Source organism: Callospermophilus lateralis, chromosome 9 (genome assembly GCF_048772815.1).
Source record: "Callospermophilus lateralis isolate mCalLat2 chromosome 9, mCalLat2.hap1, whole genome shotgun sequence".
In the NCBI taxonomy this organism is placed as follows: Eukaryota; Metazoa; Chordata; class Mammalia; order Rodentia; family Sciuridae; genus Callospermophilus; species Callospermophilus lateralis.
The window spans coordinates 33,809,652-33,823,722 of NC_135313.1; the positions used below are offsets into that span (position 1 = coordinate 33,809,652).

Genomic DNA, 14,071 nt, shown 5'->3' on the forward strand with positions numbered 1-14,071 from the left:
TGAGTTTTAAATCTTAACTTTAATTAGAGATTGAACTAGTTAAAATGAAAAAGGTCAATGATGTGAGGAAGAATGTCTATTGTTAGATTAAAATAGCTAACCTTTTCACAACAAGTGAACAATAAAGACTAAGACAAGACTAGAAAATACCATAATAAAGAAAGTGAACATCATGCATGGCTATGTCAACCAGAAGTGGGCAGCAAGTATTTTATAGTATAATCTAGGTCTCTCCAAACAACCTGCAGAGCATGATATAGCACCATTTCAAAAACTGTTGGAACATATCCATTTGTTCAGCCAAATATTTGCTGGCTGCCTGCTATATGCAGAATGCATTGCTATTGGTACCTAATGTCCCATGTATTCCAAATGAATTCTGATATGCCCCTAGATATTTTCATTTTATTTTTTAAAGAATTACAAAAACAGACTGGTATATGTTTTTCTTACTTTATTAAACCTTACTAGTATTCTTTAAGGGACAAACACATGGACAAGTACGATATAGTGAAGAAATCTTATTTTTATAAGAGAATTAAGGAATCACTAAGATATTTCCAGATACTATCTTCAGTGATGATTGTTATCTTTTTTCTGGGACTCCAGATAATATTCGGCTCCTACGGCTACCACAAAAGCAGCAAATCCCCATTTAAATCCTTTTAATAATACACCAACAAAGGAAACATTGTGTGCAAAGCCACCCATGTATCTCCAAGCTTCATTGCTAGAAGAAAAAAGATGAAAAAAATATAATCACACATAATTCATAAATACTAAGTAAAATAAATTTAATTTTAATTTTTATAATATACTTAAATGTGACATTATTTGAGAAAATCTATGTGGATCACAATAGTAATCTTTCTGTAGCATAGGACAGTTAAGACTATATGACCAAGTTTTACTTATAAAATATATTTTAAAAAGTCACTTGATGATTTATTTTATAGTCATACTATTCATGCCTCAAATGCATGACTCACTTTGGTTATCCATCACAGACTAACTGGGTGGCTATACACATACTACTCATTCCAACATCATAGAAAGATCAACTTAGACAATTAGACATTAATTCAGAAGGAGCACAGCTTTTCCCTGTCACAGAAGCTTGAATTTCAGAAGACTGATTTCCTGCTCAGGTAAATCATTCTTCTGAGGATACTGAATAAAGAAGTGAACTAAGTCAGAGAGCTGTAGGGGGAAAAAAAATCTCCTTCCACAGATATTATGTCAGTGAAAAATACCACGTTGTGAAGAGCAAAAACCATTTATCTCTAAAACTCTGACTGGTATGGTTTAGATATGAGGTATTCCCCAAAAGTGCATGTGTGAGACAATGCAAGAATGTTCAGAGGAGAAATGATTAGAGAGGTGTAACTTAATCACTAGATTAATCCTCTAATATGGATTAACTGGATGGTAACTGTAGACAGGTAGGGTGTGGCTGGAAGAAGCAGGTCACTGGGGTGATGACTTTGGGATTTATGTTTTGTATCTGGTGAATGGGACTATCTTTCAGCTTCCTGGTTGCCATATCTTGAGCTGCTTTCCTCTGCTATGCCCCTCCACTAAGATGTTCTGCCTTACCACAGGCCCAGAGTTATGGTGTCAGCTGACCATGACCTGAACTTCTGCCACTGTGAGCCAAAATAAACTTTTCCTCCTTTAAGTTCTTGTTAGGTCTTTTGGTCACAGTAACAGTAAGGATAACTAAAATACTGACTTAATAGAAAATATGAAAACTAATCAAATCAAATTTAAATGTCCAAACCCAAGACGTTAGCAGAAAATGACAGAATAACATACCTCATGAACACAGATGCAAATATTCTTAACAGAATTTTATAAAATTGAATCCAACAAGATACAAAAAGGATAATACATCATGATGAAGTAGAGTTCACCCCACACATGAAAGATTGGTTTTAAGATATATATATATAATAAATACACACACACACACACACACACACACACACACACATATATATGAATACACACTATATATAATACACACACACAATTTTTTTTTTTTTTTTTTTTTTGATACCAGGGATTGAACCCAGGGACAGTTAACCACTGAGCAACATCCTTAGCCTGTTTTATTTTTCATTTTGAGACAGGGTCTTGCTAAGTTGCTCAGGGCCTTGCTAAATTGCTGAGTCTGGTTTTGTACTTGCAATCCTCCTGCCTCAGTCTCCCAAGCCATTGGGATTACAGGTGAGTCCCAGCAAAACAGTTTTGATATATGAAAATCAAAGTGATTCATCATATAAATGGAATTTAAAAAATTACAAGAGCATTTCAATAGATACAGTAAAAAGTATTTGATGAAATTCAAGAATTAAAAAAAAACAAAGGGCTAGGGTTGTGGCTCAGCGGTAGAGGGCTCACCTTGCACATGCGAGACCCTGGGTTCCATCCTCAGCATCACATAAAAATTAATAAGTGAAATACAGATATCATTTTGTCCAACTACAACTAAAAAAAAAAAAAAAACCCAAAAACAAATAATAAAAGCTTGGCATGGTGGCTTGTACCTATAGTTCCAGCTAATAAGGAGGCTGAGGCAAGAGGAGGGCCTGAGCCCACAAGTTTGGGGCCACCCTGGGAAGTACAGTAAGAACACGGTTTTTAAATAAAAGAAAAAGAAAGGAAGAAAATAAAAATCTGAGAAACTTTGGGATAGATGAGAAATTCTTCATTTTGGTAAATGGCATCTCTGAAAATCCTAAAACCCAGCAAACTTAGTGGTGACAGACTGCTTTCTCTCAGGAAAAAGGCAAAGATGGCTGCTTATATCACTTTAATTAACATCATACTAGTATAGTTAGCTAATGCAATTAAAAAAAATAAAAAGTTAAGAATATTGTCTTCACAGATAAAATGATTATCTCTGAATAAAATTCTAAAGAATCTGTAAAAAAAAAAAATCACAACTAAAAAGTGACTTTAGCAAGGTAATGAAATACGAAGTCAGTATATAAAAATTAATTATGTTTTTGTTTTCTAATAACAAACAATTGGAAACTGAGACTTAAAAAAATATATCATGTAAAATAGCATCAAAATGTGGAGCTGGGTGCGGTGGCACATGCCTGTAATTCCAGAGGCTTGGGAGGCTGAGGCAAGAGGATCAGTTCAAAGCAAGCCTTAACAAACTTGCAAGATCCTGTCTCAAAATATAAAAAAGGCCTGGAGATGTGGTTCAGTGGTTAAGCGCCTCTGGGTTCAATCCCTGGTGCCAAAATAATAATAATAATAATAATAATAATAATAATAATAATAATTATTATTATTATTCAGGGTAACCTTAACAAAACATGCAAGACCTGTGTATGAAGCAACAAAATACTGCTAAGAAAATTAAGGAAGATCCAAATTGTCCATGGACTGGAAGATTCAATATTATAAAGACATTATCTTCAATTTGATTTGAATTTGATTTAATATAAATATGAAATAGATTCATATTGTGAATCTATGTCAAAGAGATTCAATGTGATTCCAATAAAAATCCAAGAAGAGCCAGGCATGGTGGCACATGTCTGTGATTCCTAGCAGCTTAGGTGGCTGAGGAATGAGGACTTTATGTTCAAAGCCAGTCTCAGCAATTTAGAGAGGCCCTAAGCAACTTAGACCCTGTCTCAAAATAAAATAGAAAAAGGGCTAGGGATTGTCTTGTAGAAACTGATAATCTCATTCTAAAATTCACAGTTAATGCAAAATACCTGAAATAACTAAACCAATTTAAAAAAATGTAGATCTTATAATACCTGATTTGAAGACATTGTAGTATGGGCATAAGTGCAGACATATTGATCAGGATAACACACTAGAGTCCAGAAATAGGCCACATAAATATGGTAAATTGATTTTTGAAAACTTTGTCAATGTAATTCAACCTGTGAAATATGGTCTTTAATAAATGGTGCTAGAAGAACTGAATGCCCATATATAAAAATATCAACTTTCCTTCTTATCTCAAATGATACAAATATTAACTAAAAATGGACCATATACTTAAATTTAAGAAAGAAATTAATTAATTAATAGAAAACTATAAAAGCTCCCAGAAGAAGATTTTTTTAGGAAAAAATCTTAGGATGCCAAAACCACAACCCATAAAAGAAAAAAAGAAAGCTAAATTGGGAGTTCATCAAAATTTAAAATTCTTTGAAATTTAAAACTTAAGAAAATGAAAAGACAAGTCATACTCTGAGTAGACATTTAACCACAGAAAATATGTGAATGGCAAATAAGCACAGAAAAGGATCTGTGTGATCATCACTTTTTATAGAGATGAAAATCTAAACCCCAAGAAGGCATTAGTACCATTTTCACTAGAATCACCAAAATTAAAAGACTAATAACAATAATATTGACAGAGATATTAAGCAACTGAAATTCTCATACAATGATGGTGGGAATGAGAAATAATTCAGTCACTTTGGAAAATGGTTTGGCAGTCTTTTATAAAAATAACTGTGGACATAGTTTATTATCCAGAAATCCCAGTTAGGTATTTATCCAAGAGAAATCAAAATATGTGCTCATAAATGCTCACACTTGAATGATTATAGCAACTTTACTCATAACAGCCAAAAGTTCAGAATAAGCCAAATGACCATCAATTGATAATGGTACCAAAATGAGGTATTTCCACAGAATGGATATAAAATAAAAAGGCAATAAAAAAGATTAGATACAATCCACAACATGTGTAAATGTCAAAATGCATTATGTTAAGTAAAAGAGTCCAGGACAAAAGACTATATACTATGTGATATCAATTCTACAAAATTTGAAAAAGATCAAAACTATCCAGACAAAAGCACAACAAGGGTCACCAAGTCACAGGTAGGGTAACACTGACTGCAAAAGAGCATAAGAGCATAAGGAAATTTTCTAAATAACAGAAATATTCGATAGCATGATTTTGGTGGTGGTTACATAACAGCATTTTTGTCAAAACTAATGGAATTATATGATGGGTGAATTTTAAAATGGGTGAACTTTAGAGGAATGATATTTCAATAAAACTGGTTTTAAGCTAGGCAAGGTGGTGCATGCCTATAATCCCAGCAACTCAGGTAGTGAAGGAAAGGAGGATCACAAGTCTCAGGCCAGCCTGGGCAGATCCTGTCTCAAAAATAGTAAGATGGGAAGGGGATGTAGCTTAGCGGTAGAGTGTTTACATGGCACGCATGACACCTTGAGTTTGATTAGGAGGACTGGGAGTGAGAGGTGGGCACAAAAAATTTTAAAATTTTAATGTAAAAAGTCATATACTGAAAATGAACACAAAACACTAACTTTTTGGGGGCGGGGGGTATTCTGGGAATTGAATTCAGGGTACTCTACCACTGAACCACATCCCCAGTCCTATTTTGTATTTTATTTAGAGTCGGGGTCTCACTGAGTTGTTTAGAGCCTCATTTTTGCTGAGACTGGCTTTGACTAAGTGATCCTCCTGACTCAACCTCCCAAGCCACTGGGATTACAGGCATGCACCACTACGCCTGGCTAGACACTAAATTAAAAAAAAAAAGTATATATATTTTTAGTTGTCAATAGACACAATACCTTTTTATTTTATTTTTATGTGGTTCTGAGGATCAAACCCAGTGCCTTCCACATGTGAGGCAAGCACTCTACTACTAATCTACAACTCCAGCCCTAGACACTAACTTTTAAAGAGAAGTTCTAATTAAATTACTTAATTCATCTTACCGGCCCCATGGATCCCTGAGCCCTTTTGCAACCAGCTTCTCCTGGACAGTTTGTAATGGTGTCCCTTCTATCTTCCATTGCCTATAATCTGGAAGTTCTAGTTTTCCATGACCATGTTCATGTCCATGTCCATGTCCAGGGGCCATTGTCTACAGAAAATAAGTAACATAATAGAGAAGTACACTTTAATGTTTTTAAAAAGATAAATGTTTGAAAATTCTGAGTTAAGAGATTTTAGAAAATTATTTTATTACACTAACTAGTATGTGTTGACAGGAAATACAAATATGAAACAGAAAAATAATCAGTAATTGTACCAGAGAAAACCATTTATTATTTGATTACTTTCTTCTTTAGAAAAATAGCAAACATTTACTGAGTCCTGTGTGCCAGGTGCACTATGATTTACATATATTAATTTCATCACTTCTAAAATAACTCTCTGAATTTAAATTAAAAATATGCCCATTTTACAACTGAATGAGACTCTAAAAGGTTAAGTTATGTCCTTAAGAAATTAACTCTAAGACTCTCAGAAGCTAAGTAATATCCTGAAGATAACAAAAATAGTAAAAGGTACAACTGGCCTTTAACCCTTGCAGTATGGTTCTCAGAAGCTAAGTAATATCCTGAAGGTAACAAAAAAATAATAAAAGGTATAACTGGGCTTTAACCCTTGCAGTACTGTTCCTAACTTCTAAGTAATACTGTTTCCCTCTTTTGAGTCCTAATGCATAAATATGCATGATGAAAGCAAAATACTGTTTCGTTACCTTTATTTAGATGATTCTTTTAAAATGCTGTCTTAATGATTTTGAATACGTATGATCACATGAACTTTTTCTGTAAAAAGTCAGATAATAAATATTTTACGCTTTTAGACAAAAGAGGTAAAATTGAGCAGATTATGTATGTCTATATATGACAAGAAAACAAATTTCCAAAACTTATTGATAAAATCCAAGATATAATAAATAGTAACTGAGTATAATTAAATTTTTTTTGTATAGGTCTACTACTGATAAAAAAAAAATTTCCATTATGGAGTTCACCATCTTGCTTAGTTAATGCTCAAAGTTAGCATTCCTTAGTATCAAAGTGATCTCAAAAAACTATTCTTTGTCATGGGTCTTACAAAAATGAGGTAATGGGCTGAATGTGGTTCATAGGCTGAAGTTTACTAATTGAACTGAATAACAGAGACCTTAGGACCCATTTTTCTTTCTTTTTTTTTTTTTTTTTTTTTGTGGTACTAGGGGATTGAATCCAGGGCCTTGCAAATACTAGGCAAGAGTTCTACCACTGAGCCACAACCCCAACCCCTTAAGATCGTTTTTAGTCCATGTTTGCTTCTATAAATAAAATGCTTTTAGTGTTTATATAAATATTTCACTTTTACTAGTGTTATGATTAACTTTTGTGTGTGGGCATGAGTATGTGTGTGTTATGTGCTGTGGACTAAATCCCTGGCTTGTTGCATGCTAGGCAAGAACTCTTGACAGTGACCCATATCTCCAGCTCTACTAGTGTTATTTTTACAGCTAATATAAAAATAAACTTAATCTCAGTTCCCCTTTTCAATTGCTATGAATTCAAATTAAAGGGTATGAATAAATAATGCTATATTATAATTTGTATAAGGCTAGCAGTAGCAATTCTATAGTCACTCTCTCCAGAAATAAAATAAAACCAAATAATTATTACCATTGGCTGTATTTATAACTATGTACAGGCTCAATAATAAGACAGGATTTTTTTAAACTGTATTTTAGAAGACAGAAGTAATTGTTAGGTAGTGTACATTAAAGACACATTATGTGAAATTCTCATTCCATTAGACAATAATTCCAAGATGATAAAAAATTGAACATAATAATTTTGACAAATTAACAAACACTTAATATTTATAAACATGTTAAATATCACAAAATATTATGTTGGTTATTTATATATTTAAAGAGGAAAAAATCAATACCTATCAAACACAAGTTAAAACAACATGACTTTGAAACACTTAATCTTATTAATTATTTGGTGGATTCAATAATATGAAGGAAAGAAAAATTATGGTTTTGGGTTTCAGAATGACTTTTAAGATTCAATACATTGGGCTGGGGATATAGCTCAGTTGGTTGAGTGCTTGCCTTGCATGCACAAGGCCCTGGGTTCAATCCCCAGCACCAAAAAAAAAAAAAAAAAAAAAAAAAAAAAAAGAAAGATTAAATACATTATTACAAAAGAAAGACACTTAGAAATATTTATTTGGGATGGTAATGTCCTGGCTTCTTCATAACATGTTTTAAAAAATATTTTTTGAAATATTGTTTCATTTCAAAAATGTTTGTATAGATTTCAAGACAAGCCCTTATTTTGGCAACTGTCAATTTTAGAATACTGAGTATCCATGTATTTGGAAAACAGTACAAAACAGGGTTAAATTTTGGTATGGGTATTGAATTCAACCTGGGATGAATACCAGGTTGCTCTACCACTGAGCTACATCCCCAATTCTTTTCTATTTTGAGACAGCATCTTGCTAAATTGCTGGGTACTCACTAAATTGCTGAGACTGGCTTTGAACTCCCCATCCTCATGTTTCAGCCTCCCAAATTGCTGGGATTACAGGTGTGCTCTATTGTGTCTGGCATGTTAAAATTTTGATGAAAGAGTTTGGTTTGGAAAATAAAAGTTGAAACATTACCATAGTACGAAGGCTATTTCAAATCTATTATATTACTGCCTCAAAATATTAAGTAATTTAAAAGACAAATCTTCAAAAAGAAAAAAACATAGAAGTACATACATTCTTATTTCTCCTATATAAATTTCTTTTAATGAATTCAATGTGCTTTCTCTTATACCTAATTCCAGTATTTCAGAAAGGTTCTATAGGAATTTCCTAAATATAAAGAAGAAAAAGTTGAACAGTGTTTCTAGAAAATCTTTCATTTTTTTAAAAAAAATATTTTTATTTCAGAATAGGCACAACTGCTGGGCACTGTGACACATGCCTACAATAGTGCTATTCAAGAAATACAATGCAATCCACACATTGCATTGTATTTCTTCTTGGGAGGCTAAGTCAGGAGGACTACCAGTTCAAGGCCAGCTTCAGCAATTTACCAAAATTTTAAAAGGGCTAGGAATGTAGCTCAGTAACAGAATGCCCCTGGGTTCAATCCCCATTACTACAACAAAGAAATAAACAAGGGCTGTGGCTGTGGCTCAGTGGTACAGCACTTACCTAGCATGTGTGAGGCACTGGATTCGATCCTCAGCACCATATAAAAATAAACAAATAAAATAAAGGCATTCTGTCCATCTACAACTACAAAAAAAAAATTTAAAAAGAAAGAAACACAACAAAAAGGCAGAAGAGTCATAACTCAAACAACAATATCCTGATCATTTGAAGGAAGAGTCTGGAATTCTCTTACTTTGCACCATTGATAGCTATAAAAGCACCAGGCAAATCACTTAATCTTTCAGAATTTCAGTTTCTTCATTCAATGGACATAAAACCAACCTTGGAAGATTATGAGAACTGGGGAAAACAGATTGCAATGTGCCTTCTGGGTATGAATATGACCAAGAACAATCATTCTGAAACATCTGTATGACTTCGAAAAGTTGAACATTTGAATAGCTTTAGGCCAGCAATTCCACTCCTAGGTATATATACTCTAGATCTGCACTGTCCTATTTGGTAGCCACTAACATTTGAAATATGGCTAGTGCAACTGAGAAACTGAACAAGTGTTTAAATTTATGAAATTTGGCAAATGAACTGAGATGTTTTGTAAACATAAAAGTACACAAATTTAGAAAAGTGTGAAAATATAAAATATTTCAATAACTTAATATTGGTTACATTTGGAAATATTATTTCTAATAATTGAGTTAGATAAAATATACTATTAAAGTTAATTTTGTTTCTTTTTACTTTTAATAAGGCTTTAAAAATTACATGTGTGGATTGCATTGTATTTCTTCAAGCAACGTTTTATAAAAATTTGGGGACTTTTTTTTGGTGCTGGGTATTGAACCTCATGCATGCTAACAAGTTCTTCCACTGAGCCACACCCCAGTTCCTGTTAGATAAGAATCTTTCAGTCACATAAGTGTTTTTTGCTAGCTCTAAACTGTAAGTAATTCCAATCTAGTGACAATAGAAAGGATTATGGTACAATCCAGCTATGGAATATTATACAACAAAGAGCTACATGCAAAAGTATGAGCAAACTTCACAAATAAAATAATGAACAAGGATGAATCAGAAAAAGACATACATACTGATCCCATTTGTATAAGTTGAAAAGCCTAATTCACTTTTTAGGAATGCATCTTAGACAGAATTAAAGTAAAACAAGTGATTTCTTGCCAAGAGTCAGGATAATGCTCACCTCTTGGTGGAGGAGAGATAATCACAGAGGCTAATACAAAAAGTGTCTAAGGAAGTGTTTTAGTTTCTTTCTTTTCTTTTTTTCTTTGTTTTTTGGTGGTGGGCATGAACCCAGGGGCATTTAACCATTGAGCCACAACCCTGGCACTTTTTATTTTTTATTTTGAGACAGGATCTCACTTAGTTGCTCTGGGCCTTGATAAGTTGTTGAGGCTCACTTTGAACTTGTGATTCTCCTGCCTCAGCCTTCTAAGCCACTGTCCCCTGCCAAGGCAGTGTTTTCAACCAATTTTTAATTATTGTACCTCTAAGGAGTTGAGATGTATTTTGTATCTGTTTATGAACTGTGGCCCTATTTAAGGGACATAAACCATTGTGTTCTCCTCATTTCTCATTCCATTTTCATTCAAGGACAGAACACCTCTGTTGAGAATGCATATTCTAAATTATTAGCAGTGCGAATCTGAGAGATGGTTATACAAGTATTTGCTTGATTACAACTCTTCAAAATTTACTTTTGTTTTATATAGTCCTATTATGTGAAAATAAAAAGCAAAATTTTCTCGAAAAGGTGAGTTATAAACTGTGCTGAGACTCAACAAGGAATGATTATTTCACTTTCAGAGCTGCTCAAATAAGAACAGAAAGGAAAGCAGCTCAACAAAGAACATGTGATTATTAAAAATGTAAAAAGCTATTTACGTCTTAATTTATGAACCTTAATTTTGGTGGAGATCAACCTATAATAAAGGGGTGGCTCCCGCAAAGGGAAAGCAAGAGCATATTTTCTTAAGAAGGAAGCAAGAGGGTAATGTTACTCCCACTACATGCAATTTTATAGTTTACCAAAGACTTTTAAGTATATATTCCCAATTCTCCCCATTTAAAAAACCGCAATTATCATACTAATGAGAAAATAAAACCAAAAGGATTCTTATCACGTTATTGTCCAATCCGTGTTCCTAAACACATGCAATGGCTGGGATTCTTATATCCTGCTTCCCCCCGCCACACACACACACTATAACACTGTACCATAAACATTTGTACCAGAAAAAGCTTACTTAAAAATATACAAGCGGTTGAGGCATACATTACAATTATTTTACATATTTTCGATTTGGGGGCTGTCCTTCTGCCTTTATTCAATCCAAATGTAAACCAAATGTCCACGGGCCGAGAAGGGGGTTGCACCGGGCAAGGGCGGGACAAAGTACTTGGATTTAACAACCAATATAATTCTCACAGCATCCTTCTGCAACCACCTGTCCCTCCTTCAGTTCTAAACTATAGTTCTCTTTCGCTTATTCCTTGGCCTCCTTCCCCTTTGAACTGCCTCCTCTCGTCATCCTTCTCTACTTAGTTTCTCCCAGTTTGCATTTCCTCAGAATAGAGTCTAGCTCTCAATCCTAATATAGAGGTCTCCCACGAACTCCCTAATTTACCTTACAGCAACTTGACCTCTCAGGACACTCAATAGTCAACCGTCCAGCCGGAGCCAACCGGAAACGGAAGTTGTCAAGTACAGTTCCTTACGGTAGGAAAACGGAAGAGAAGTTTAACGTTCCGGTCCTGGTTCAATGATTTCTGGACCAAATAGGGATAATACGAGGGATATGGGAAGTCAATATTTTGTACACATAGTGCATTCTAAGTATGATTGAGCTAAGAGACATTTCAGAGGAAATAAGGGCGGAAAAGGGATATTTTCCTTGTTAGGAGAGGGACTCCTTAAACACTGCACAGAAGGTAGGGCCGAAGATTGCCCCAGCCAATAAGTGAAGCTGTTGTTGGGAACGTGAACTCACCCAATGAGAAGGCTGGTTGTTGTGCTGCAGTTGGCAGGCTGCTGCGGGAGGCGGTGGCGATAGGAAGCTGGAGGCAGAGCGGTGACTGGTAGGCGGCGGTGCTGGCTTTGGGGGACGGAAAGTGATAAATGAGGAGGGCTTTTCTTCTTCTCCGGCTGCGGACCCTATAGAGGGGAAGCTGACGAGGGTGGTCTGGGAAGGCGGTAGCCAGACCGTTGATGGTTCCGGAACCTCGTAAACCAGGTAGCCGCTTAAGAGGGTCGTGAGGAGATGGCAGCTGAGGCGGGCGGGGGGCTGCGTCCTGTGGGGCGGCATGGGGGCCTGCTTAGAGCGTGGGGGTTGTGGTGGCGTGGTCTGAGAGAGAGAAGAGAGGCTGGAGTAAGACACTGGTAGTGAGAGCTGAAGGAATTCCTTGCACGAAGCCCCAGGCGAGAAAAGGACGCGACGTTACAGACACCTGAGAGAAATCCTAGGGATTTCTTCTTATGGCCATTTGCTGAGGGTAGTGAAGGGGTGCGGGGAAGAAAGCTGTTTACTGGCGGTCAGATCCTGTAAACTCTATTGCTGTGCCTTATGTAATCCTTGGCTTGTTATTTATTGTAACAACGAGGTTGACCCTCTTGGAAGAGGAGGTCTTGCAAACCTATTGATAGTTAGAACACTTTTCATTGGCTTCAGTGCTTTTTTTAGCCAGGCAGGCTCTGTAGGCGAAGGGTGATAGCATGAAGGTTAGAGTAGTCACGAAGAGCTTATCCCAAATCTGGACTGGAGAGATACGGCGCAAGTTTGAGATGATTGTGTTCAGATTCGTGTTTTATAGTTCATGAATTTGTTTTGAGGGTCAAGGATGGTAACAAGTACGTTTTTTAATCTTCAGGAAAGTGCAGAGCTTCAAAAAGTCTATAGTAGGAGGTAAGTGCAAATTGGAAGATGACTAGAAAATTAATTGGTAGAACCGCCCCTCCCCACAAATATTGTGGATGTTAGAGATTGTGAAAATAGGGTGAAAGTCTGAACGGGGAGGAAGGGTGTCAGTTTTTAAGTAATTTGCTTTGTAAGTCTGAGACTAGTTATGAGTTATTTCTTAGGTTTAAAAAATATGCTCTTTGAATCTCTTGGAAGTATATAAAACGTACTTACAAATAAAATTAATCATAAATTATCCTGTTTTTTAAAAGGAAACTCTTGGTTCAATCCCCAGTACTGGAGAAATAAAGAGTCTTTATAATTTTAGGTTTACACAATGAAATGTAGGATTAAAATAGAAATTCTAGGCAGTATGTATATAAAAACTTGATTTTGTAGCTCAGTGAAAAGTGATTTTAAAAGACGGGAAAACAATTTTAATAAAGCTTTAAATATTGCTAAAATGTAAGCTGTTTGAAGTGTTGCCTTTAGAAGATAAGAACAAATTCAGTATTAGCAATTATATCATTTTACTGAACATGTTTTAGTACTGCATGTCAGGAAAACTTTCTAAGATGTGGGTGGTTTTTTTTTTTTTTTCTGTTAATGTTAATTTATGTTAGTGCATACAGACCTAAATCAAAATTTCATTTGTTTTGCTCAAAGTAATATTTGTGAAAGAGGAGTGGATCCTTAGAGTTTGTTTTGAAGTGTTGAGAGTACTGAGATTATTTGTCAATGGTTTAATTAAAATTTAAAAGTGATTCTTGATGTTTCAGTCTTTTTTGTTTTTGAGTAATGCTATCTCAGTTACAAAGAAAACAACTTTCTAGGTGAAATTTTGTAGTGATTTGAGTATCTGTGAACAAATTTGCCTTCATTCAGAGTTTTTTTTGGGGGGAGGAGAGAGAGAGAGAGAGAGAGAGAGAGATAGATAGATAGATTGATTCTTATGTAACCAGCCTACTCACTGTCTTGAAGAACTAATAGCTGATTTTGAATGGCCAGTAGGTGTCATCTTAGAATGCCATAAATTGAACATTGGGAAGGAGATTATCAAGCAGTTTAAGAAACACTTGCCCAATGTTTAATGCCATAACTTCAACACCAAGAAGAAAATTACCAAGTACTTTAAGAACCATTAATTCAATTAGCGTGTAATTGGATAATTATTTATAAATCATGAATGTTCTTTTTCTTCTGAAATATTTCA

At 34.9% G+C, this 14,071-nt stretch overlaps 2 protein-coding genes across 9 annotated transcripts in view; one reads left to right on the forward strand and one right to left on the reverse strand.

Moving 5' to 3' along the window:
• Positions 1–439: 439 nt before the first annotated feature.
• Ndufb3 (NADH:ubiquinone oxidoreductase subunit B3) lies at positions 440–11,695 on the reverse strand. Of its 4 annotated transcripts, XM_076866224.1 has the most exons (5): positions 11,590–11,647; positions 8,987–9,070; positions 6,516–6,585; positions 5,743–5,891; positions 440–730 (listed from the first exon to the last, which is right to left on the reverse strand). In XM_076866224.1, the coding sequence occupies exons 4-5, from the start codon at positions 5,886–5,888 to the stop codon at positions 574–576; spliced, it is 303 nt and encodes a 100-aa protein (XP_076722339.1). In that variant the 5' UTR covers positions 5,889–5,891; positions 6,516–6,585; positions 8,987–9,070; positions 11,590–11,647; the 3' UTR covers positions 440–573. The 4 variants fall into 4 exon arrangements, with proteins under 4 accessions (XP_076722339.1, XP_076722337.1, XP_076722340.1 ...); XM_076866222.2 differs by lacking the exon at positions 8,987–9,070 and having other exon boundaries at positions 11,590–11,666; XM_076866225.2 differs by lacking the exons at positions 8,987–9,070; positions 11,590–11,647 and adding an exon at positions 8,299–8,383.
• Positions 11,696–12,005: 310 nt separating this feature from the next.
• Hycc2 (hyccin PI4KA lipid kinase complex subunit 2) overlaps positions 12,006–14,071 on the forward strand; it is a 78,552-nt gene continuing 76,486 nt past the window's right edge. For 4 of the 5 annotated variants that reach the window (XM_076865645.2, XM_076865644.2, XM_076865648.2 and 1 more), the window contains exon 1: positions 12,021–12,195. The gene's annotated coding sequence lies outside the window, so the exon portion shown is untranslated. Of the gene's footprint in view, positions 12,196–14,071 lie in introns of all 5 variants that reach the window. The other variant, XM_076865646.2, reaches the window with a different exon arrangement.